The sequence below is a fragment of the Oncorhynchus nerka genome, linkage group LG9b (genome assembly GCF_034236695.1).
Source record: "Oncorhynchus nerka isolate Pitt River linkage group LG9b, Oner_Uvic_2.0, whole genome shotgun sequence".
NCBI lineage: Eukaryota > Metazoa > Chordata > Actinopteri > Salmoniformes > Salmonidae > Oncorhynchus > Oncorhynchus nerka.
In genome coordinates this window covers 27809551-27833733 of record NC_088424.1, presented here as the reverse complement: position 1 = coordinate 27833733, position 24183 = coordinate 27809551, and the positions used below count along the sequence as shown (strand labels likewise).

At 43.5% G+C, this 24183-nt stretch overlaps 2 protein-coding genes across 3 annotated transcripts; one reads left to right on the top strand and one right to left on the bottom strand.

Annotated features, from left to right (window-relative positions):
* Positions 1 to 321: 321 nt before the first annotated feature.
* On the top strand, positions 322 to 12368 carry gpaa1 (glycosylphosphatidylinositol anchor attachment 1). Its single transcript, XM_029642845.1, has 13 exons — positions 322 to 467; positions 745 to 860; positions 1206 to 1385; positions 1613 to 1724; positions 1891 to 2038; positions 2124 to 2225; positions 2522 to 2718; positions 8182 to 8378; positions 8509 to 8662; positions 9928 to 9999; positions 10162 to 10358; positions 11191 to 11361; positions 11596 to 12368. Exons 2-13 carry the CDS (start codon positions 787 to 789, stop codon positions 11837 to 11839), a joined length of 1848 nt encoding a protein of 615 aa, XP_029498705.1. The 5' UTR covers positions 322 to 467; positions 745 to 786; the 3' UTR covers positions 11840 to 12368.
* A 732-nt stretch (positions 12369 to 13100) lies between these two features.
* Positions 13101 to 24179, bottom strand: LOC115114861 (ranBP-type and C3HC4-type zinc finger-containing protein 1-like). 2 transcript variants are annotated; one of them, XM_065013479.1, is made up of 7 exons: positions 24092 to 24179; positions 22315 to 22413; positions 22055 to 22196; positions 21886 to 21976; positions 21509 to 21781; positions 13556 to 13672; positions 13101 to 13383 (listed from the first exon to the last, which is right to left on the bottom strand). In XM_065013479.1, exons 4-6 carry the CDS (start codon positions 21910 to 21912, stop codon positions 13637 to 13639), a joined length of 336 nt encoding a protein of 111 aa, XP_064869551.1. In that variant the 5' UTR covers positions 21913 to 21976; positions 22055 to 22196; positions 22315 to 22413; positions 24092 to 24179; the 3' UTR covers positions 13101 to 13383; positions 13556 to 13636. The 2 variants fall into 2 exon arrangements, with proteins under 2 accessions (XP_064869551.1, XP_064869550.1); XM_065013478.1 differs by lacking the exons at positions 22055 to 22196; positions 22315 to 22413; positions 24092 to 24179 and having other exon boundaries at positions 21886 to 22048.
* Positions 24180 to 24183: the final 4 nt, after the last annotated feature.

Sequence of the window (24183 nt, the reverse complement as noted above, 5' to 3'; positions counted from 1 at the left end):
GTAATCTATAAATGGGCCGAGATGATTTGTGGACAGAGGTAGACCTACATCTATAGCTCCATCAGAATCTGGGATTGGATAAATCAATCAGTCAGCAAAAATAAAACAGTTTGAGTGTAGCGTCACATGGGGGTGTATTCATTAGTCGAATTCTGGTGCAAAACGTCTGCCAACAGGATCTGACTAATAAATACACCCCTGAATTAGTTCTGTGAATTTATTTAGGCAATTCATTTTCCAAACCAACAGGGTGAGCCAGTCACAAATCCAATGGGGTAATCTCTGTTTTTATCATTTCTTGGCTAAAGCGGAAGTTGGTCCGTCGCACAATCGTCCGATAAGAACCAAGAAAAAAGACCGGTGGAAAATCTATAGCAGTAAAGTACTGGCTAGCTACACCTGTCAAATCTTGGGCCTTTCCATTGTGCCCGAAAAGTAGGCTCTGGTTAACTACACATTTTGTAAAGGTATTGTATAAATACATTGTTTAGTGTAAAATAACTGAGTTGCGGATTTTTGCACGTGCAAGGTTGCTGATTCTCTGCTGCTTAGTTAGGCAACTAGCTAGCTAGCTAACATCTGCTAATTGATAATAATGGACAATGTTCTTTAGCACTACTTATTTTTATTACAAAGGTTAGCAGTTCGCTAGCTAGATTAACACTATCGATGCCTACAATGCGAGGGGATGACTAAAAACTACATTCATATTGAATATTATTGACTGGGGCTTTGTTTGCAAAGGTCCAGCTGAGCCAGTCTGAGAGGTGTCAAGGCAACAACAACATGGGACTGCTGTCTGACCCAAACCGAAGGCGAGCCCTGACCAAACTTCTCACCCGTCTTAATGCACCAATCTGGTGAGTCCTTCCTGGCAGAATATCAATGGTAGAATATTGAATTTGCTGGGGAAGTGGAATGGAACAGGGCGTCCTCTTGATGCACCTTATCCACTTGTACTATTTGTATTATTTTATTTTACCTTTTATTTAACTAGGCAAGTCAGTTAAGAACAAATTCTTATTTTCAATGGCGGCCTAGGAACAGTGGGTTAACTGCCTTGTTCAGGGGCAGAACAACAGATTTTTACCATGTCACCTTGGGGATTTGATTCAGCAACCTTCCGGTTAATAGTCCAACGCTCTAACCACTCCTAAATGTGTATGATGCAAATGCTTTCAAATGATATAAAGATGTCTCCCCAGTGTTATGTGCTACCTGGCGGGTGTGGCATGGTTCATGGGCTTGGCCTTTGAGCCGTTCACCCTGCGCACCTACATGTCAGAGAACGCCATGGGCTCCACCATGGTGGAGGAACGCTTCCCAGCAGGTGAGAGGGCTCTGGCCACCGGTAGGGAGTTTGCTGCTCACAAGAAGAAAGTAGGGTGAGTCAAACTAATAAGCCTTCCTCCTATAGCCATCACTAGTGCCAAGAGCTTCTCTTGTTCATGTGACCAGGAAAAACTCACCCCTAGCTATCATTAACCCCTACTTTGGGATTCAGTGCTTATCCTACCTATCACAAATGCAGCTATAATAGTGATAACCACTCCCACAATATTCCTTCTGTGTTTCAATTGTTTTCTTCTCCCTTCCTCACTTCTCTCTGTAGTGGGATGCCGGTGGATTGGCTGGTGAAGACCATGCAGTCTCGAGGGCTGGAAGTGTTCACTCAGAGCTTCACCCGCAAGCTTCCCTTCCCAGATGAAAACAAAGAGAGATATGTGCGTGTGGGCTGAGACAAAGATGTCTACATATTAAACATAAGCTCCTATTTAATCTTGGTGCGCGCACACACTCTCACACACACATTCTTCCTCTGTATCTCAACACAGGCTTTAATTTCTTCTCTTTCTCTCACTGATCCTTCTCACGGTTTGTTTCGGTCAGATGGTGCGGGGCACTAACGTGTATGGGATTCTGCGGGCGCCCAGAGCCCCTCGTACTGAAGCCCTGGTGCTGAGTGCCCCCTGTAGTGAGGGAAACAATAACAACCAGGCAGTGGGCCTTCTGCTGGGCCTCGCCCAGTACTTCAGGAGTAAGCATACTACTATTACTAACATTCACACACACACAGACCATTTCCAAAGGTTAAATTCTGTCAATGATTGGTCTCTTCTTAGGTCAGATCCACTGGGCTAAGGACATTATCTTCCTGGTGAATGAACATGACCTGATCGGCATGCAGGCCTGGCTGGAGGGATACCACCACACCAACACCACTGGTCAGTACTCCGTACCTGCATCTCTGTAATAATGTAACCCTGTAATGCACCAGTTTTAGAGACACAATTATAGACTGTATGTGTTATCAATGTCTCTATACCAGGGCTCTTTAATCCTGTTTCTGGAGAGCTACCGTAGGTTTTCCCTCCATTTCTAATCTAGCACACCAGATTCTAATAATTAGCTGGTTGATAAACTGAATCAGGTTAGTTACAGCTGTCCAGGAACAGGGTTTGAGAGCCCTGTTTTATTCCAACAAACCTGCCACCACTGTGCCTCCTGCTGGATCCCTCAGGTGGTGACTGGTCTCCACTGCAGGGAAGAGGTGGCTCCATCCAGGCAGCTCTGTCTTTGGAGCTGAGCAGTGATGTCATCACCAGTCTGGATCTGGTTCTGGAGGGGCTCAACGGCCAGCTGCCAAACCTGGACCTGGCCAACCTCTTCTACGCCTTCTGCCAGAAGATAGGGGTCCTGTGTACCATCCAGGGCAAGGTAGGGAAGAAGTCCAAATGCCTTGAGTAATTACTTGAGTAAGTAAGTTTGAATTATTATTATTTTATTTCACCTTTATTTAACCAGGTAGGCTAGTTGAGAACAAGTTCTCATTTGCAACTGCGACCTGGCCAAGATAAAGTAAAGCCGTTTGACACATACAACAACGTAGTTACACATGGAATAAACAAACATACAGTCAATAATACAGTAAAGTCTATTTACAGTATGTGCAAATGAGGTAGGACAAGGGAGGTAAAGGCAATAAATAGGCCATGGTGGTGAAGTAATTACAATATAGCAATTAAACACTGGAATGGTAGATGTGCAGAAGATGAATATGCGAGTAGAGATACTGGGGTGCAAAGGAGCAAGATAAAGAAATAAATACAGTATGGGGATGAGGTAGTTGGATGGGCTGTTTACAGGTGGAGTGATCTGTGAGCTGCTCTGACAGCTGGTGCTTAAAGCTAGTGAGGGAGATATGAGTCTCCAGCCTCAGTGTTTTTTGCAGATTGTTCCAGTCTTTGGCAGCAGTGAACTGGAAGGAAAGGCGGCCAAAGGAAAAATTGGCGTTGGGTGACCAGTGAGATATACCTGCTGGAGTGCATGCTACGGGTGGGTGCTGCTATGGTGACCAGTGAGCTGAGATAAGGCGGGGCTTTACCTAGCAGAGAATTGTAGATGACCTGGAGCCAGTGGCTTTGGCGACGAGTATGAAGCGAGGGCCAGCCAACGAGAGCATACAGGTCGCAGTGGTGGGTAGTGTATATGGGGCTTTGGTGATGAAACGGATGGCACTGTGATAGACTGCATCCAATTAGTTGACTAGAGTGTTGGAGGCTAATTTGTAAATGACATCGTCGAGGATCGGTAGGATGGTCAGTTTTACGAGGGTATGTTTGGCAGCATGAGTGAAGGATGCTTTTTTTTTTGTGAAGTAGGAAGCTGATTCTAGATTTAATTTTGGATTGGAGATTCATATTGTGAGTCTGGAAGGAGAGTTTTACAGTCTAACCAGACACCTAGGTATTTGTAATTGTCCACATTTTTTAAGTCAGAACCGTCTAAGAACCTGGACGGGCGGGCAGGTGCGGGCAGCGATCGGTTGAAGAGCATGCATTAAGTTTTACTTGCATATAAGAGCAGTTGGAGGCCACAGAAAGGGAGTTGTATGGCATTGAATCTTGTCTGGAGGTTAGTTAAACACAGTGTCCAAAGACGGGTCAGAGGTATACAGAATGGTGTCGTCTGCGTAGAGATGGATCAGAGAATCACCAGCAGCAAGAGCGACATCATTGATGTATACAGAGAAAAGAGTCGGCCCGAGAATTGAACCCTGTGGCACCCCCATAGAGATTTGACACACTGAACTCTATCAGAGAAATAGTTGGTAAACCAGGCGAGGCAGTCATTTGAGAAACCAAGGCTGTTGAGTCTGCCGATAAGAATGTGGTGATTGACAGAGTCGAAAGCCTTGGCCAGGTCGATGAATACGGCTGCACAGTAATGTCTCTTATTGATGGCGGTAATGATATCGTTTAGGACCTTGAGCGTGGCTGAGGTGCCACCCATGGCCAGCTCGGAAACCAGATTGCATAGCGGAGAAGGTACGGTGGGATTCGAAATGGTCGGTGATCTGTTTGTTAACTTGGCTTTCGAAGACCTTAGAAAGGCAGAGTAGGATAGATATAGGTCTGTAACAGTTTGGGTCTAGAGTGTCTCCCCCTTTGAAGAGGTTCGATGACAGCGGCAGCTTTCCAATCTTTGGGAATCTCATATGATACGAAAGAGAGGTTGAACAGGCTAGTAATAGGGGTTGCAACAATTTCGGCAGATCATTTTAGAAAGAGTGTCCAGATTGTCTAGCCCGGCTGATTTGTTGGGGCCCAGATTTTGCCTCTTTCAGAACATCAGCTATCTATATTTGGAGGAATGGGGAGGCTTGGGCGAGTTGCTGTGGGGTGCAGGGCTGTTGATCGGGGTAGGGGTTAGTCGACCGATTTATAATTTATCAACGCTGATTATTGCAGGACCAAAAAAAGCCGATACCGATTAATCGGCAGATTTATTTGTATTTCTTTGTAATAATGACAATTACAACAATACTGAATGAACACTTATTTTAACTTAATATAATACATTAATAAAATCAATTTAGCCTCAAATAAATAATGAAACATGTTCAATTTGGTTTAAATAATGCAAAAACAAAGTTTTGGAGAAGAAAGTAAAAGTGCAATATGTGCCATGTAAGAAAGCTAACGTTTAAGTTCCTTGCTCAGAACATATGAAAGCTGGTAGTTCCTTTTAACATGAGTCTTCAATATTCCCAGGTAAGAAGTTTTAGGTTGTAGTTATTATAGGACTATTTCTCTCTCTACCATTTCTATTTCATTAACCTTTGACTATTGGATGTTCCAGGAACACGATGACAACAGCTACCCTCGAAGCAGCGTTACCCTTGCAGAGCAAGGGGAACAACCACTCCAGGTCTCAGAGCGAGTGACGTTTGAAACGCTATTAGTGCGCACCCCGCTAACTAGCTAGCCATTTCACATTGGTTACACAAGCCTAATCTCGGGAGTTGATAGGCTTGAAGTCATAAACCGCTGCTGGCAAACGCACAAAAGTGCTGTTTGAATGAATGCTTACGAGCCTGCTGCTGCCTACCATCGCTCAGTCAGACTGCTCTATCAAATCATAGACTTAGTTATAACATGATAACACACAGAAATACGAGCCTTGGGTCATTAATATGGTCAAATCTCGAAAAACAAGACGTTTATTCTTTCAGTGAAATACGTAACCGTTCCGTATTTTATCTAACGGGTGGCATCCATAAATCTAAATATTCCTGTTACATTGCACAACCTTAAATTATATGTCATAATTACGTAAAATTCTGGCAAATTAGGCGGCCCAAACTGTTGCATATACACTGACTCTGCGCGCAATGAATGCAAGAGAAGTGACACAATTTCACCTGGTTAATATTGCCTGGTAACCTGGATTTATTTTAGCTAAATATGCAGGATTAAAAATATATACTTCTGTGTATTGATTTTAAGAAAGGCATTGATGTTTATGGTTAGGTACACATTGGAGCAACGATACGCACCGCATCGATTATATGCAATGCCAGACACGCTAGATAAACTAGTAATAACATCAACCATGTGTAGTTGACTAGTGAATAAGATTGATTGATTTTTATAAGATAAGTTTAATGCTAGCTAGCAACTTACCCTGGCTTACTGCATTCGTGTAACAAGCAGTCTCCTCGTGGAGTGCAATGAGAGGCAGGTGGTTAGAGCGTTGGACTGAGATTGAATCCCTCGAGCTGACAAGGTAAAAATCTGCCATTCTGCCCCTGAACGAGGCAGTCAACCCACCGTTCCTAGGCCATCATTGAAAATAAGAATGTGTTCTTAACTGACTTGCCTAGTTAAATAAAGATTAAATAAAGGTGTAAACATTTTTATTTATTTTAAATGGCCAAATCAGTGTCCAAAAATACAGATTTCCGATTGTTTTGAAAACTTCGGCCATTCCAATTAATCGGTCGACCTCTAGTAGGGGTAGCCAGGTGGAAAGCATGGCCAGCCGTAGAAAAATGCTTCTTGAAATTCTCAATTATAGTGGATTTATCGGTGGTGACAGTTTCCTAGCCTCAGTGCAGTGGGCAGCTGGGAGGAGGTGCTCCTTTTTCTCCATGGATTTTACAGTGTCCCGGAACTTTTTTGAGTTTGTGCTACGGGATGCAAATATCTGCTTGAAAAAGCTAGCCTTAGCTTTCCTAACTGCCTGTGTATAATGGTTCCTAACTTCCCTGAAAAGTTACATATCATGGGGACTATTCGATGCTAATGCAGTACGCCACAGGATGTTTTTGTGCTGTTCAAGGGCAGTCAGGTCTGGAGTGAACCAAGGGCTATTTCTGTTCCTGGTTCTACATTTTTTGAACGGGGCTTGCTTATTGAAGATGGTGAGGAAGGCACTTTTAAAGAACAACCAGGCATCCTCTACTGACGGGATGAGGTCAATATCCTTCCAGGATACCCGGGCCAGGTCGATTAGAAAGGCCTGCTCGCTGAAGGGGAAAACAGCAGAGGTGTATTTGGAGGGCAAGTTGGTTAGAATGAGATCTATGAGGGTGCCCGTGTTTACGGATTTGGGGTTGTACCTGGTCGATTCGTTGATAATTTGTGTGCGATTTGACGGCATCAAGCTTAGATTGTAGGATGACCGGAGTGTTAAGCAAGTCCCAGTTTAGGTCACCTAGCAGCACGAGCTCTGAAGATAGATGGGGTGCAATCAGTTCACATATGGTGTCCATGGCACAGCTGGGGGCAGAGGGTGGTCTATAGCAAGCGGCAAAGGTGAGAGACTTGTTTCTGGAAAGGTGGATTTTTAAAAGTAGCTCGACTCGTTTGGGTATAGACCTGGATAGTAAGACAGAACTCTGCAGGCTATCTCTGCAGTAGATTGCAACACTGCCCCCTTTGGCAGTTCCATCTTGTCGGAAAATGTTATAGTTAGGGATGGAAATGTCAGGGTTTTTGGTGGTCTTCCTAAGCCAGGATTCAGACATGGCTAGGACATCCGGGTTGGCAGAGTGTGCTAAAGCAGTGAATAAAACAAACTTAGGGAGGAGGCTTCTAATGTTAACATGCATGAAACCAAGGCTTTTACGGTTACAGAAGTCAACAAATGAGAGCACCTGGGGAGTAGGGGTGGAGCTAGGCACTGCAGGGCCTGGATTAACCTCTACATCACCAGAGGAACAGAGGAGGAGTAGGATAAGGGTACGGCTAAAGGCTATCAGAACTGGTCGTCTAGTGCGTTCGGAACAGAGTAAAAGGAGCAGGTTTCTGGGCGCGATAGAATAGATTCAAGGCATAATGTATAGACAGAGGTATGGTAGGATGTGAGTACATTGGAGGTAAACCTAGGCGTTGAGTAATGATGAAAGAGATATTGTCTCTAGAAACATCTAAACCAGGTGATGTCACCGCATATGTGGGAGGTGGAACTAAATGGTAGGTTAAGGCATATTGAGCAGGGCTAGAGGCTCTACAGTGAAATAAGACAATAATCACTAACCAGGACAGTAATTGACAAGGCATATTGATATTAGGAAGAGACATGTGTAGCCGGGAGATCATAGGGGTCCAGTGAGTGGTTGGACTGGCTGGAGACACAGCGATTCAGAAAGCTAGCAGAAGGGCCTTAGAGGGACGTCTCGAAGGAGGAAAGTCTCTTTTAGCCTCCGTGTGCGGTGAAGTTATTTGATGTTGTTGCAGAAAGTACATGCTGTAAATTTGTAATGCTTTCAGAGGTCTAATAATAGAACACCATAGATGTTTTGTGTTGTGCATTCCTCTATGCCAGGTAAGGAGAAGCCAGTAATGACATGTTTAATTGCCTGATTGTCATGCTGACTGTCCTCTCTCCATCCAGCTCCAGAGGAACGACTGGGACACTACATCGGGCTACAGCCACGCGGCCCAGACCATGATGTTGATGGTGCTGAAGCAGGCCAGTGGGCGACCCTGGGGGGACCACGGCCTGTTCCTCAGATACCACATAGAGGCCGCCTCCATTAGGGGCATCAACAGCTTCAGACAGTACAAGACAGACACCACCACCATTGGCAGGTCAGCTGCTGATGATGTTCAAGCTTCAATTTAGATGATCAGAAAGCCTTCAAATGCAACTCTTGGCGTTTCTATGGAGACATTTTCACAGTGAAATTGACATGGAAATAAACCTGTGTGTGTCCCTCAGGCTCCTGGAGGGGATGTACCGGAAGCTGAACAACCTCCTGGAGCGTCTGCACCAGTCCTACTTCTTCTACCTTATGCCCTCGCTCTCTCGCTTCGTCTCCATTGGTTACTACATGCCCGCCTTCGGCCTGCTGGCTGTCATTCTGCTGTTGCGCGTATCCTTCCACCTCTGGGACAATAGGGGATTGTATTTTTATATAACTGTTTTTTTTAACCAGGTAGTCCCATTGAGGTCAGACTATCTTTTTCCCAAGGGAGACCTGTCCAAGAGAGCTGGAGGGTTGAGATGCACTTGTGTGGGAATTACAGTTGAAGTCGGAAGTTTACATACACTTAGGTTGGAGTCATTAAAAACTAGTTTTTCAACCACTCCACACATTTCTTGTTAACAAACTATAGTTTTGGCAAGTCTGTTAGGACATCTACTTTGTGCATGACACAAGTAATTTTTCCAACAATTGTTTACAGAAAGATTATTTAACTTAATTCACTGTATCACAATTCCAGTGGGTCAGAAGTTAACATACACTAAGTTGACTGTGCCTTTAAACAGCTTGGAAAATTCCAGAAAATGTAATTGCTTTAGAAGCTTCTGATGGTCTAGTTGACATCATTTGAGTCAATTGGGGGTGTACCTGTGAATGTATTTCAAGGCCTTCAAACTCAGTGCTTGACATCATGGGAAAATCCAAATAAATCAATCCCAGAACAAAAGCCAGACTACGGTTTGCAACTGCACATGGGGACAAATATCATACTTTTTGGAGGAATGTCCTCAGGTCTGATGAAACAAAAGTAAAACTGTTTGGCTGTAAATAAATAAATAATTCTCTCTACTATTATTGACATTTCTCATTCTTAAAATAAAGTGGTGATCCTAACTGACTTAAAACAGGGATTTTTTTACTAGGATTAAATGTCAGGAATTGTCAACTGAGTTGAAATGTATTTGGCTAAGGTGTATGTAAACATCTGACTTCAACTGTAAATGGACAGAAAGGATATTCATTTTGGTCCATTCTCCTATATTAGTAAATGAATTAGGTTAGTCAAAAGGCCTAATGTGGGTTAATGATATGTTTGCATAGTTAAACTGAATGTTCAACTTCATTAAAGATGGAATCCGCAGTAGGGGGAAACAGTGCTGCTAACCGCCCTAATGCCGTTGTTATCGATTTTTTTTTTTTTTTTTTTTTTTTTTAAGAAGCGGGGGTGAGGAGTGTTGCACAATGTGGTAAAACAAATGGCAGTACATTCTGCTGTTCTAGCGCACGTGCAATGATGTCCATGGGGCAAACGGACATGGCAGTTTCGTTAAGGATTTCAACTTTAAGTCATGATGAGATTGCTCTGAATGAGGCTGTGTATATGTCGATGATACACTGGTGCATATCGGTTTTGTCCTTAATGGAAGTAACAGGCCTTAGACCTGTGGGTTCAGCTAGGTGCTTCTCCACCAGGAACAGAGGATGGGGTGGCTGGGGGAGTGCAGGTCAGTTATGGAGTAGTAAACAAGCTGTGTGTGTGTGCGCACTTCTGGTATGTATTTTGTAACTATAGTATCTACCTTTTTACATCTCTAGAAGTCATCAACCTATTGGTCTATGTCAGTATAATTTACTCTTTCCTCCTGTCTCCCTCTGTCCTCCATCAGCCCTCCAGCCCAGGGGTCCTGTCTATCCTGACTCCAGTAGTGATCAGTCACATGACAGGGGTGGCTCTGTACACCCTCCCTATCCTCTCTCAGGAGATGGCTGTGCAACACTTCCCTGTGTCTGAGACGGAAGCTGTGGTCCTCACTGCTATAGCTATCTACACCGCAGGACTGGCCCTGCCACACAACACACACAGGTACATACACACCCTCTCATCTTTCTCACATATACACACACTCAAAGAAAACATAAGATGGCTGATGCAGGTTCTCACACACTAAATATGCATACAATATGCCAGGTTTGCCCCGTGATCACACACACACCTTGAAGATACTGTGGCTGCAGTAAATTATTTTATTTCACCATGTTCCCCCCTGTAACTCGTGTCGTTTACACCTTGCGCTAACGTGCGTTTCGTGATCTGATCAATATCATCTAATCAAGGCAGGGCTCTACAGTGCTACCATTTTACATGCATATGTGCCTAAATATTTTGCTGTGTGCAACCTGGAATTGTAATTTAGGAGCACAAGTGCGCCTATAAAAATGGTTGCAATGATTACTTTACTGTAAAACAGCCCCTGAGTACAGATTCATGACTGTCATGCTTGCACCATTTCGGCAAAGAAAAACGGCTTGTTACCTCAAATATTTTTAATTGTGCTCCTAATTGTCTGTGCTCATATGCTCCTTGTAACAAAGGTCTGTGTAAAATATCTCTTATCCATCGACATTGTGACCAGATTATCTAGTGCCTCCCTGTATACAAATGATTTTACAGATATTCTTTCAAAATAATATTAATACATTTATTATAAATCAAATTGTGATACGTGTCAATGATTTTAGAGGTTGATATGATTTTTAAATGGCTTGACCATCCAGATGTTTACACTTCATTGATATCCAGACACAATGCATGCCTGACAACCGATGGAGGTGCTCAGGAAGATCTGATCACAATCAAAGGGCGCATGTTAGCACCAGGTATAAATGGGTATTTTATCTCTCTCTTTCTCCCCCAGGCTCCTGCAAGGAGAGGGTACAGAGGAGGGCTGGAGAGTGCTGAAGCTGGTGGCTCTCCTCTACCTGGCTGTGTTACTGGGCTGCACTGCCCTTATCAACTTCTCCCTGGGCTTCATCTTGGCTCTGTCCCTGGTACCCATCGCTGCCTTCATCACACCACATACACCCAAGTAATACTCTCAACATTCTCACCCACCCATAACTTTCTCCCGGTGTTGGGTGATTTCTTATAGTAGAAGTAATAATTCTGTTTTCTCAGTGATGTTGCAGTGTTAGTTCCATTGTCCCTGTGTGTGAAGATAGTGTGTGTAATGGTTCCCCCCCTCTTGTCCACTGTCTTGAGTGCTGTATTAATGTTTCTTCTTCCAGGGCTCTGTAATAACAACTTTACCCTCTCGCCCCAGGGCTCTATCTGCAGCCATCATGGTGCTCCTGAGCCCCGGCTGCACTCTGCTCTACTGCGTCTTCGTCTTCCAGGAGCTGCAGGAGACCCCTGTCTCCCTGCAAGATGGTTGGATGCTCTTCCTGTCTGTCATCTCCCAGGGCATCCTGGACCACGCCCTCTACGGCTCATTGGTCTATCCGCTCCTGGCTCTGCTGATCTACCCCTGTTGGTTGCTGCTCTGGAACATTCTCTTCTGGAAGTAAACAACAGGTAACTGGGGGAAGACTGGTCCCAGACCTGCCTTTATATGGGAACTATCTATCCTGAGAGGTGAAACTGCTCCTAAACCTGCCTTTATGGAATGAAGGTGTTTCCCCAAGGAGTAGGCTGACTGACTTGCCTGGAAGGAATAGGAAGTTGGCAGGGGGAGTGGTTAAGTGTATTGGGTTGGGCTTGTCTGGCAACTAAAAGGTTGTATTGGGTTCAGGGCTTGTGTGCATGGGATTGGTTTATGGTACCTGAAGGAATAAATAATGCACTGTGTTTTGGTTATGTTATTGGGCCTGAGTGAATATTCTAAGGGATGAAACTGAACAAAAGAAAATGTTAAGGAAGCAGTATCCTTAAGCCAACCTCTTGGCAACTGAGGCCCTCCAGAAAATGTCCATAATCTACTATATGAACTAAGAATTGTCTTTAAATATGTTTTTTTTTTATATATACACTTCATTTGAACCATGTGTACAGACACTCATTTATAAATGCTCAAATAAAAACTTAACTCAAACTTGATCAACGTATGTTTATTCAGCTAACACCATTTTATACAGTTATGTTTGACAAAACATTCTGTCACTAACACAGTTCAGACAGAGAAATTTATGACATAGGTGAAACGCCTCAACAATAAAATCACTTTAAAACCCTGTCACTCCCACAGACTTGCCTCATAGCAACTAATTCCCCTCATCCCATCAAACCAAATGGCACCAACCATTGACCAGCAAGACCTGGGCCTGTATTCACAATGTATCTCAGAGTAGGAGTACTGATCTAGGATCAGGTCACCCATGTCTATATAATTATGATCTAAAATACATCTGATCCTAGACCAGCACACCTACTCTGAGTTTGAATACAGGCCTTGGTTTTAAACTGCACTTTCAATACTCAAAAGTATCCCAGTTGGCCAACTTCAAAATATACCATATTCTCTCATCTGAGATATCAGGTAGAGAGAAGGGAAGCACCACCTACCCCTCTGGAATAAATATAGGACTATTCCACCCCTCCCCAATGTAAAATAAATAAATAGAAAGTCTACCACAAGGCAAAGGTTGCTGACTGCCATCATGTCCAGAGGAGAGTCAAAAAGCCAGCTCCCATTGACTATACAGGTAGTTCCTTTTGTGAGCCACTGCAAGTGGAGCTCCATGTGTGCGACAGCGTCCATATACCTCTAGTGTTTGTCAGTAGTGGGTTTTTACCTAAGAAGCAGTAAGTTGGTGTCAGTTGTGTGTGTGATCAGTCATCCAGGCTATGGTAAAGGTTGCGAGGCAGTCAACTGATCAATGCACCAATCTCCCCCTGCTCCAATCTTCTTCCTTTCTCCTTTAAAACAGACAGGGAATAAAGACAATATTGTAGTTCAGAATGCAGGTGATGTGTTCTGTCTACTCTATGCAATAGATCCAGTACCTGTTGTATGAGGCGGTGCTCCCGAGTCAGGTCTGGCTGTACTGCAGATCTCACAGCCTGGTCGGGAAGGATTGTTGATAAAGGTGCAGGAGGGACAAACCCATTCTTTCTGCGTGTCAGACGTAAAGAGCAGTGATGTTCAGTATACTAGCTATATGAAATATTAGGTTTCTATCAGGGAAAGAGAAAGTATGTCCTCAACTATCATGTTGCGTAAAACAATTAAATGGTGTTTGAAGCAAATAGCCGACCACATAAATATGAAAACATTGGGTTTGTACCTGTGTTTTACTGGGTTTGCAGTGTTGATCAGGTTTATTGTTGATCTGCAGAGTCTCCAAGTTGAGGGCCTCTGATCTCGCTCATACCCAGCCTGTCAGCCTCACGTCCGGTGCTCCCTACAGTCAATCACAACAATGGTAAATGAGTGATCAGTACCCTTTTATAATAAAGCATCGCATGCAACTATATTTGCATACTGGCATACAGTTGAGCAGAAACGTTTTTAGGATTTCCACACATGCAGGGTCTGAAAAAATAAATGAGCCTTTTATAAACACATTTCATGCAATTCTATGTCCTTTACATGATAGACATTAGCATCATTTTTTTGTATAAATACCACACAAATAGCCTAATGCCGCCTACTGTGCAACTCGCTATTCTGATAGGATGCAATTTTGGAACTTTATATATACTTTTGTATTTATTTGTTTTATTATTGGAGGCCTATTTATTAATCTAAACCAGTTCTTTAACCCTCTAGGGCAGGGCTCTCCAACCCTGTTCTTGGAGAGCTACCCTCCTGTAGGTTCTCTTTTCAACCCCAGTTGTAACTAACCTGATTCAGCTTATTAACCAGCTAATTAATAAATCAGGTGCGCTAGATTAGGGTTGGAGAAAATAAAAAATAAGCCTACAGCCCTGATCTAGAGTATAAAGGAGGGTTCTACTAAGCCAACATATGGAATTGTTTGAAGATGGTCATACCAAGGATCATTTAGATATTTGATTTAGAATTTTAGGACCCCTTTAGGTATGAAATATATTTTTAAATTATTTAATGAAACATTGAATTTGGCCTTAGTGCTATAAGCCCATAGAAATACATATTCATAAATGGAAAAACAGTCCCAAAGAATATCTAAAGGAAGTTTGTTTTGAAATGTCTGCCCTATATCTGAGAGATCTAAGATCAGGAAACTATCACTTTTAAATTTCACCTTTATTTAACCAGGTAGGCCAGCTAAGAACAAGTTCTCATTTATAACTGCAACCTGGCCAAGATAAAGCAAAGCAGTACAACAAAAACAACAACACAGAGTTACACATGGAATAGACAAACATACAGTCGATAACACAATATAAAAATCTGTATACAGTGTGTGCAAATGAAGTATGGAGGTAAGGCAATAAATACTCCAATAGGGGCGAAGTAATTACAATTTAGCAATTTACACTGGAGTGATATGTGCAGATGAGGGTGTGCAAAAGAGCAGAAAAACAAATATGGGGATGAGGTAGGTAGTTGGTTGGATGGGCTACTTACAGATGGGCTGTGAACAGCTGCAGCGATCGGTAAGCTGCTCTGACAGCTGATGCTTAAAGTTAGTGAGGGATATATAAGTCTCCAACTTCAGTGATTTTTGCAATTCATTCCAGTCATTGGCAGCAGAGAACTGGAAGGAAAGGCGGCCAAAGAGGTGTTGTCTTTGGGGAAGACCAGTGAAATATACCTGCTGGAGCGAGTGCTACGGGTGGGTGTTGCTATTGCTACCAGTGAGCTGAGATAAGGCGGAGCTTTACCTAGCAAAGACTTAGATGATCTGGAGCCAGTGGGTTTGGCGATGAATATGTAGCGAGAACCAGCCAACGAGAGCATACAGGTCGCAGTGGTGGGTAGTATATGGGGCTTTGGTGACAAAACAGATGGCACTGTGATAGACTGCATCCAATTGGCTGAGTAGAATGTTGGAGGCTATTTTGTAAATGACATCGCCGAAGTCAAGGAATGGTAGGGTAGTCAGTTTTACGAGGGTGTTTGGCAGCATGAGTGAAGGAGGCTTTGTTGCGAAATAGGATGCCGATTCTCGATTTAACAATATATTGGAGATGCACTAAACTACACTGAAGAAACTTATAAATGCAAGATGCAACAATTTAAGATTTTACTGAGTTACAATTCATAAGGAAATCAGTCTATTTAAATTATTTAATTAGGCCCAGATCTATGGATTTCACATGACTGGGAATACAGATATGCATCTGTTGGTCACAGATACTTTTAAAAAAAGGTAGGGGGCTTGGATCAGAAGACCAGTCAGTATCTGGTGTGACCATTTACCTCATGTAAGCAGGACACATCTCTTTCGCATAGAGTTGATAAGGCTGTTGATTGTGGCTTGTGGAATGTTGTCCCACTCCTCTTCAATGGCTGTGCGAAGTTGCAGGATGTTGATAGGAACTGGAACACGCTGTCGTACGCGTTGATCCGGAGAATCCCAAACATGCTCAATGGGTGACACGTCTGGTGAGTAGGCAGGCAGACCATGGAAGAACTGGGACATTTTCAGTTTCAGTGTACAGATCCTTGCGACATGGGGCTGTGCATTATCATACTGAAACATGGCGGTGGATAAATGGCACGACAATGGGCCTCAGGATCTCGACATGGTGTCTCTGTGCATTCAAATTGCCATCGTTAAAATGCAATTATGTTTGTTGTCCGTAGCTTATGCCTGCCGATACCATAACCCCACCATGGGGCACTCTGTTTGCCCACACAATGCCATACACAGTGTCTGCCCTTTGCCCGGTACAGTTGAAACCGGGATTCGTCTGTGAAGAGCACACTTCTCCAGCGTACCAGTGGCCATCGAAGGGGAGCAGTCTGGTCAAGACCCTGGTGAGGCGATGAGCACCCCCCTGAGATGGTTTCTGACAGGTTGTGCAAACCCACAGTTTCATCAGCTGTCCGGGTGGCTGGTCTCAGACCATCCTGCAGCTGAAGAACCCGGATGTGGAGGTCCTGGGCTAGCGTGGTTACACGTGGTCTGTGATTGTCAGGCCGGTTGGATGTACTGCTAAATTCTCTAAAACGATGTTGGAGGTGGCTTATGGTAGAAAAATGAACATTACATTCTCTGGAAACAGCTCGGGTGGACATTCCTGCAGTCAGCATGTCAATTGCACTCACTCCTTTAAAACATCTGTGGCATTGTGTTGTGATAAAACTGTACATTTTAGAGTGGCCTTTTATTGTCCCCAGCACAAGGTGCACCTGTGTAATGATCATGCTGTTTGATCAGCTTGTTGATATGCCACACCAGTCAGGTGGATGGATTATCTTAGCAAAGGAGAACTGCTCACTAACAGGGATGTTAACAAATTTGTGCACAAAATTTTTTAGAAATACGTTTTTTGTGCATATGGAAAATGTCTGGTTTCTTTTATTTCAGCTCATGAAACATGGGACCAACACTTTACATGTGTTTTATATTTTTGTTAATTGTACTTCCATATACAGTGCATTCGGAAAGTATTCAGACCCCTTGACTTTTTCCACAGCTTTATTCTAAAAGGGATTAAATAGTTTTTCCTCATCAATCTACACACAATAACCCATAATGACAAAGCAAAAACAGGTCTTTAGAAATTTTGGCACATTTATAAAAAATAAACTGAAATATCACATTTACATAAGTATTCAGACCCCTTACTCAGTACTTTTGTTGAAGCACCTTTTACAGTGATTTAAGTCTAGAGTCTTCTTGGGTATGACACTACAAGCTTGGCACACAAGTATTTGAGGAGTTTCTCCAATTTTTCTCTGCAGATACTCTCAAGCTCTGTCAGGTTGGATGGGGAGCGTCGCTGCACAGCTACAGTGCCTTGCAAAAGTATTCATCCCCCTTGGCGTTTTTCCTATTTTGTTGCGTTACAACCTGTAACTTAAATGGATTTCATGTAAATCGACATACATAAAAATCTCAGTGTATATATACACACCTGTTCTGAAAGGCCCCAGAGTCTGCAACACCACTAAGCAAGGGGCACCACCAAGCTAGCGGCACCATGAAGACCAAGGAGCTCTCCAAACAGGTCAGGGACAAAGTTGTGGAGAAGTACAGATCAGGGTTGGGTTATAAAAAAATATCTGAAACTTTGAACATCCCACAGAGCACCATTAAATGGAAAGAATATGGCATCACAACAAACATGCCAAGAGGGCCACCCACCAAAACTTACGGACCAGGCAAGGAGGGCATTAATCAGAGAGGCAACAAAGAGACGAAAGATAACCCTGAAGGAGCTGCAAAGCTCCACAGCGGAGATTGGAGTATCTGTCCATAGGACCACTTTAAGCTGTACACTCTACAGAGCTGGGCTTAACGGAAGAGTGACCAGAAAAAAAGCCATTGCTTAAAGAAAAAAATAAGCAAACGCGTTTGGTGTTCGCTAAAAGGCATGTGGGAGGCTCCTCAAACATATAGAAGAAGGTACTCTGGTCAGATGAGACAAATGAAGCTTTTTGGCCATCAAGGAAACCGCTATGTCTGTCGCAAACCCAGTACCTCTCATCAGCCCGAGAACACCATCCCCACAGTGAAGCATGGTGGTGGCAGCATCATGCTGTGGGGATGTTTTTCATCTGCAGGGACTGGGAAACTGGTCAGAATTGAAGGAATGAGATCTTCCAGAGATTTCAGACTGGGACAGAGGTTCACCTTCCAGCGGGACAATGACCCTAACATACTGCTAAAGCAACACTCGAGTGGTTTAAGGGGAAACATTTAGGATTCCAATGTCTTGTAATGGCCTAGTCAAAGCCCAGACCTCAATTCAATTGAGAATCTGTGGTATGACTTAAAGATTGCCAAACACCAGCGGAACCCATCCAACTTGAAGGAGCTGGAGCTGTTTTTTGCCTTGAAGAATGTGCGAAAATCCCAGTGGCTAGATGTGCCAAGCTTATAGAGACATACCCCAACAGACGTGCAGCTGTAATTGCTGCAAAAGGTGGCTCTACAAAGTATTAACTTTGGGGGATGAATAGTTATGCACGCTCAAGTTCTGTTTTTTTGTATTATTTCTTGTTTGTTTCACAAATAATATTTTGCATCTTCAAAGTGGTAGGCATGTTGTGTTAATCAAATGATACAACCCCCCCAAAACTCTATTTTAATTCCAGGTTGTAAGGCAACAAAACATGAAACATGCTAAGGGGGGTGAATACTTTCGCAAGCCACTGTATTTTCAGGTCTCTCCAGAGATGTTCGATCAAGTTCAAGTCCGGGCTCTGGCTAGGCCACTCAAGGACATTCAGAGACTTGTCCGAAAGCCACTCTTGCGTTGTGTTTGCTGTGTGTTTAGGGCCGTTGTCCTGTTGGAAGGTGAACCTTCGCTTCAGTCTGAGCGCTCTGGAGCAGGTTTTCATCAAGGATCTCTCTGTACTTTGCTCCGTTCATCTTTCCCTCCATCCTGACTAGTCTTCCAGTCCCTGCCGCTGAACAATATTGTCAAAGAATGATGCTGCCACGACTATGCTTCACCGTAGGGATGGTGCCAGGTTTCTTTCAAGCGTGACACTTGGTATTCAGGCCAAAGAGTTCTATCTTTTTCTCATGGTCTGAGAGTCCTTTAGGTGCCTTTTGGCAAACTCCAAGCGGGCTGTGTGGTGCCTTTTACTGAGTGGCTTCCGTCTGGTTACTCCACCATAAAGGCCTGATTGGTGGAGTGCTGCATAGATGGTTGTCCTTCTGGAAGGTTCTCCCATCTCCACAGACAAACTCTGGAGCTCTGTCAAGAGGACCATCTCCCCCGATTGCTCAGTTTGGCTGGGCGGCCAGCTCTAGGAAGATTTTTGGTCGTTCCAAACTTCTTCCATTTAAGTCATTTAGCAGACGCTCTTATCCAGAGCGACTTACAAATTGGTGCATTCACCTTATGACATCCATGATGGAGGCCATTGTGTTCTTGGGAACCTTCAATGCTGCAGAAATGTTTTGGTTCCCTTCCACAATCCTGTCTCGGAGCTCTACGGACAATTCCTTCAACCTCATGAGTTGGTTTTTGCTCTGACATGCACTGTCAACTGTGGGACCTTATAAAGACAGGTGTGTTTCTTTCCAAATCATGTCCAATCAACCTGAAATGGTCCAGACAGTGTGGTGAAGAAGGCGCAACAGTGCCTCTTCTGCATCAGGAGGCTGAAGAAATTCTACTTGGCCCCTAAGACCCACAATTGAGAGCATCCTGTCGGGCTGCATCTTCACCTGGTACGGCAACCGCACAAGACCACCAAGACTCTTCCTACAGCTGGCCGCCCAGTCAAACTGAGCAATCGGAGGAGAAGGGCCTTGGTCAGGGAGGTGACCAAGAACCCGATGGTCACTCTGACAGCTCCAGAATGCCTCTGTGAAGATGGGATAACTTTCCAGCAGCACTGTACCAATCAGGCCTTGATGGTGGAGTGGCCAGACGGAAGCCACGCCTCAGTAAAAGGCACATGACTGCCTGCTTGGAGTTTGCCAAAAGGACTCTCTGCCAAAACTCTCAGACCATGAGAAACAAGATTCTCTGGTCTGATGAAATCAAGATTAAACTCTTTGGCCTGCATGCCAAGCATCACGTCAGGAGGAAACCTGGAACCATCTCTACGGTGAAGCAGGGTGATGGCAACATCAGGCTGTGGGGATGTTTTTCAGCGGCAGGGACTGGAAGACCAGTCAGGATTGAGTGAAAGATTAACGGAGCAAAGTACAGAGAGATCCTTGATGAAAATCTGCTCCAGAGCGCTCAGGGCCTCCGACTGGGGCGAAGGTTCACCTTCCAGTAGGACAACGACCCTAAGCACACAGCCAAGACAACGCAAGAGTAGTGGCTTTGGGACAAGTCTCAATGTCCTTGAGTGGTCCACAATAAATGTGAAAGAAATTCTAAAACCTCTTTTTGCTTTGTCATTATGGGGTATTGTGTGTTGATTGAGGAAGAAAGAAACAATTTAATCCATTTTACAGTAAGGCTGTAACGTAACAAAATGTGTAAAAAGTCTAGGTCTGAATACTTTCCGAATGCACTGTACTTTTAGTCATGAAGTGTATTTTTTTTTAAAAATATTTGTATAATCCAGTAGTCTTTGCATAAAATGCCCTGATGCATTTAGTGCTCAAATCTGACAGCTGAAACATAAGGTGCACAATTATTGTTTTAGGAATGTAAAAACCAATTTAAAAAAAAAATAGGCTATACATTTTTTTGCATATGCTACACATTGAAACAAGGAATAGTGTTTTTGTCATTTGTTATAGGCTGCTTTTAAGGACATTAAATGTGGCTCATTTGGCCAATATCCCTCATTTATTGATGTACGCTGGCTGCATGGGTGGACGCCTTTTTTAAAGGTATTTTTATTTCACCTTTAATTAACCAGGTAGGCTAGTTGAGAACACCTTTATTTAACCAGGTAGGCTAGTGGATAACAAGTTCTCATTTACAACTGCGACCTGGCCAAGATAAAGCAAAGCAGTTCGACACATACAACAACACAGAGTTACACATGGAATAAATAAACATACAATCAATAATACAGTAGAAAAATCTATAAACGGCAAGTGCAAATGAGGTATGATAAGAGGGGTAAGGCAATAAATAGGCCATGGTGGCGAAGTAATTACAATATAGCAATTAAACACTGGAATGGTAGTGGCCTTAATAGGTTACTCACCCATTGCATATGGATGACAGGCACATTTCTCCAATGTCTGAAATGTAAATATTTCCTAACAGAAACCGCAACCAACCATATAAATATAATCCATAGATGCCAGTTCCCATTTAAACCAGGACTGGCAGCCATTGCTAGTGTACCAATGAGTTTAACAGTCAAAGTGCCAGGGTAAGAGGTTCCAAAATCCTTCTATGGATTATATCTATGGCCACAATGCAACAAGCTGTTCTATATTTGGTGCGTGTGCTGCCCAAATTGTGGCCTTCCCCTGTAAGTACGTGTAATAAAACTTAATCCACTGCTCTTTATTGAAGCCATTTATCCTCTGTAGCTAAATTATGCTCTCTGGTGTAGTATTTTATTTATGTCTGTTCAGACAAGAGTAATATCATTTTTATAGCCTAATTTTGGCAAAATTATTTCAATTTACTTCTTGTGGCTATTAGTATGTGCACTGCTGTGTGCGTGGGTGCGTCTGTCTCTGTGGGTGTGTGCACAAACTTACCCTGGGAGTTGTGGCTGAGCCTGGAGGGCAGGGTGCTGTAGCCCCTCCAGTCCTGGGACGTAGACCCGTTGCTGGTAGGCAGAGGTGGGGTGAGGAGGATGCCCTCCTGGTCCTGCTGGAACAGCAGGCATGGCGGGCTGAGATCAGGTAGAGGTAGGCCATGTCCCCATCCCTCTGGACTCCATACGAGGCCAGGGACCTGGGCTCTGTGCACAAACACTGCCCTATCACCCAGCGCTGCACGCGAGGGTGGAAGCCATACTCCAGAAACACCTGATAGCAATGCAGACAGAGAAGAGAGACTTGTGAACATTTACATTTGCCAATGTAGCACAATTACTCAAGCAAACAGAAGACCACAGAAGTTTTGATCTGACCTGCTGCTTGAGTGCTGCGACGGTCATGTGTGGGAAAACTTTCACTGTGACGCAACAGGAAGAGGAAATGTCCTCCACTGCCACAGCCAAACTGCAATACAGACATAGCACCATTAACACAACTTATCTTAAATCTCCCCTAAACCTACTGCCTGTTACTTCTTCTCACCGTATCTCTCCTTCTGCGTAACTCTTCTCAGACAGTTGGATGGTGAGCGCCACCTTCTGGTGAGCCAGAGCAGATGCATGCTGAGCAGCAGCCTGGCTGTCGCCTGCTTCGATCGCCCGGGCAAGCTCCAGGCGCAGCTCCTCTTCAGAGAGAAAACAGGTTCAATTACTAATACTATACAAAAATGCATAAATGTTCTGTATGTTGCCATGCAAGTATGGTAGAAAAAGAGAGAGTGGAGGAAGCATGAGTGCACTTACCAGTGAGTGTTAAGGAGTCTGTGCGGCGCTGTTCTAGAGCTACTGCTGCGGTGTGCTTCTGTCGGTCATCCAGAGGATGTGGGGAACTATTTGCAGCAACTACAATGAAAGAGAAAGAACGGTCAATTGTGAGACAGCATTCTATTGTTTTAGCCACAGTATGGAGTTCTAGGAGGAGACTCTTCTAAGACACAACAAAACAGGAATGCAGCTAAACAAGCCAAATAGAATAGAGAAAGACTGCCATGCCCTCTGACCTCTGTGTGCCTCTCTTAGGGATGACATCACCACTGTGGCCCACAATACTTATTTTCCACCATAATTTAATAAATTCATTAAAAATCCTACAATGTGATTTTCTGGATTATTTTTTTCTCATTTTGTCTGTCATAGTTGAAGTGTACCTATGATGAAAATTACAGGCCTCTCATCTTTTTAAGTGGGAGAACTTGCACAATTAGTGGCTGACTAAATTATTTTTTGCCCCACTGTATACCTTGAATTCTAAATAAATCACTGAGTGTCATGAGCAAAGCATCCCCACGTCATCACACCACCTCCTCCATGCATCACGGTGGGAACCACACATGAAGAGATCACCCGGTCACCTACTCTGCGTCTCACAAATACACAGCGGTTACAACCAAAAATCTCAAATTTGGATTCATCAGACCAAAAGGACAGATTTCCATGGTCTAATGTCCATTTCTCATGTTTCTTGGCCCAAGCAAGTCTCTTCTTCTTATTGGTGTTCTTTAGTAGTGGTTTCTTTGCAGCAATTGGACCATGAAGGCCTGATTCACGCAGACTCCTCTCAACAGTTGATGTTGAGATGCGTCCATTACTTGAAGCATTTATTTGGGCTGCAATTTCTAAGGCTGGTAACTCTTAATGAACTTATCTGCAGCAGAGGTGACTCTGGGTCTTCCTTTCCTGTTCTGGTCCTCATGAGAGCCAGTTTCATCACAGTGCTTGATGGTTTTTGCGACTGCACTTGAAGAAACTTTAAAAGTTCTTGTGGATTGACTGAGCTTCATGTCTTGAAGTAATGATGGACTGTCATTTCTCTTTGCTTGTTTGAGCTGTTCTTGCCATAATATGGACTTGGTCTTTTACCAAATAGAGCAATCTTTTGTATACCCCCCTATCTTGTCACAACACAACTGATTGGCTCAACCGCATTAAGAAGGAAAGAAATTCCACAAATGAACTTTTAACAAGGCACAGCTGTTAATTGAAATGCATTGACTACCTCAAAGCTGGTTGAGAGAATGCCAAGTGTGCAAATGGTGGGCAGTTTGAAGAATCTCATATTCTTTATTTGTTTAACACTTTTTTTTGATTCCATATGTGTTATTTCATAGTTTTGATGTATTCACTATTCTATAATGTGGAAAATAATACAAATAAACAAAAACCCTGGAATGAATAGGTGTGTCCAAACGTTTGACTATAGAGAGAGGGAGGGAGAGAAAGAGAGAACATACGGTCTCCTACTTAGTACGGTTCTTCCCTTGTTCTGATAGACACAAGGACAGATGATTGTAAAAACCACACGACATCGTTTCCCAGCAATGGAATTACTGTGTAATTTGAATAAACAAGATTCCAATTCAGGAGCTTTGTCAAAAAAAAAATCTCTAAACTGACATTGCTCAAACCAACAGAACAATGTTGTGTGTGCAATTTATTATGTCAACGCATACAATTGTTTGCATGACATTACATATGTCAAGATACCTAGCTAGGTAGCTAGACGTTGCAGTATGTCACTTACCACACTACGGCCGCTTCCGCTACTGTCCCTCAGTGCTAGCCGAAACTCTCCAGCTTTGCTGGGGTCCATACTAAGCTGAAGATTGAGAACCT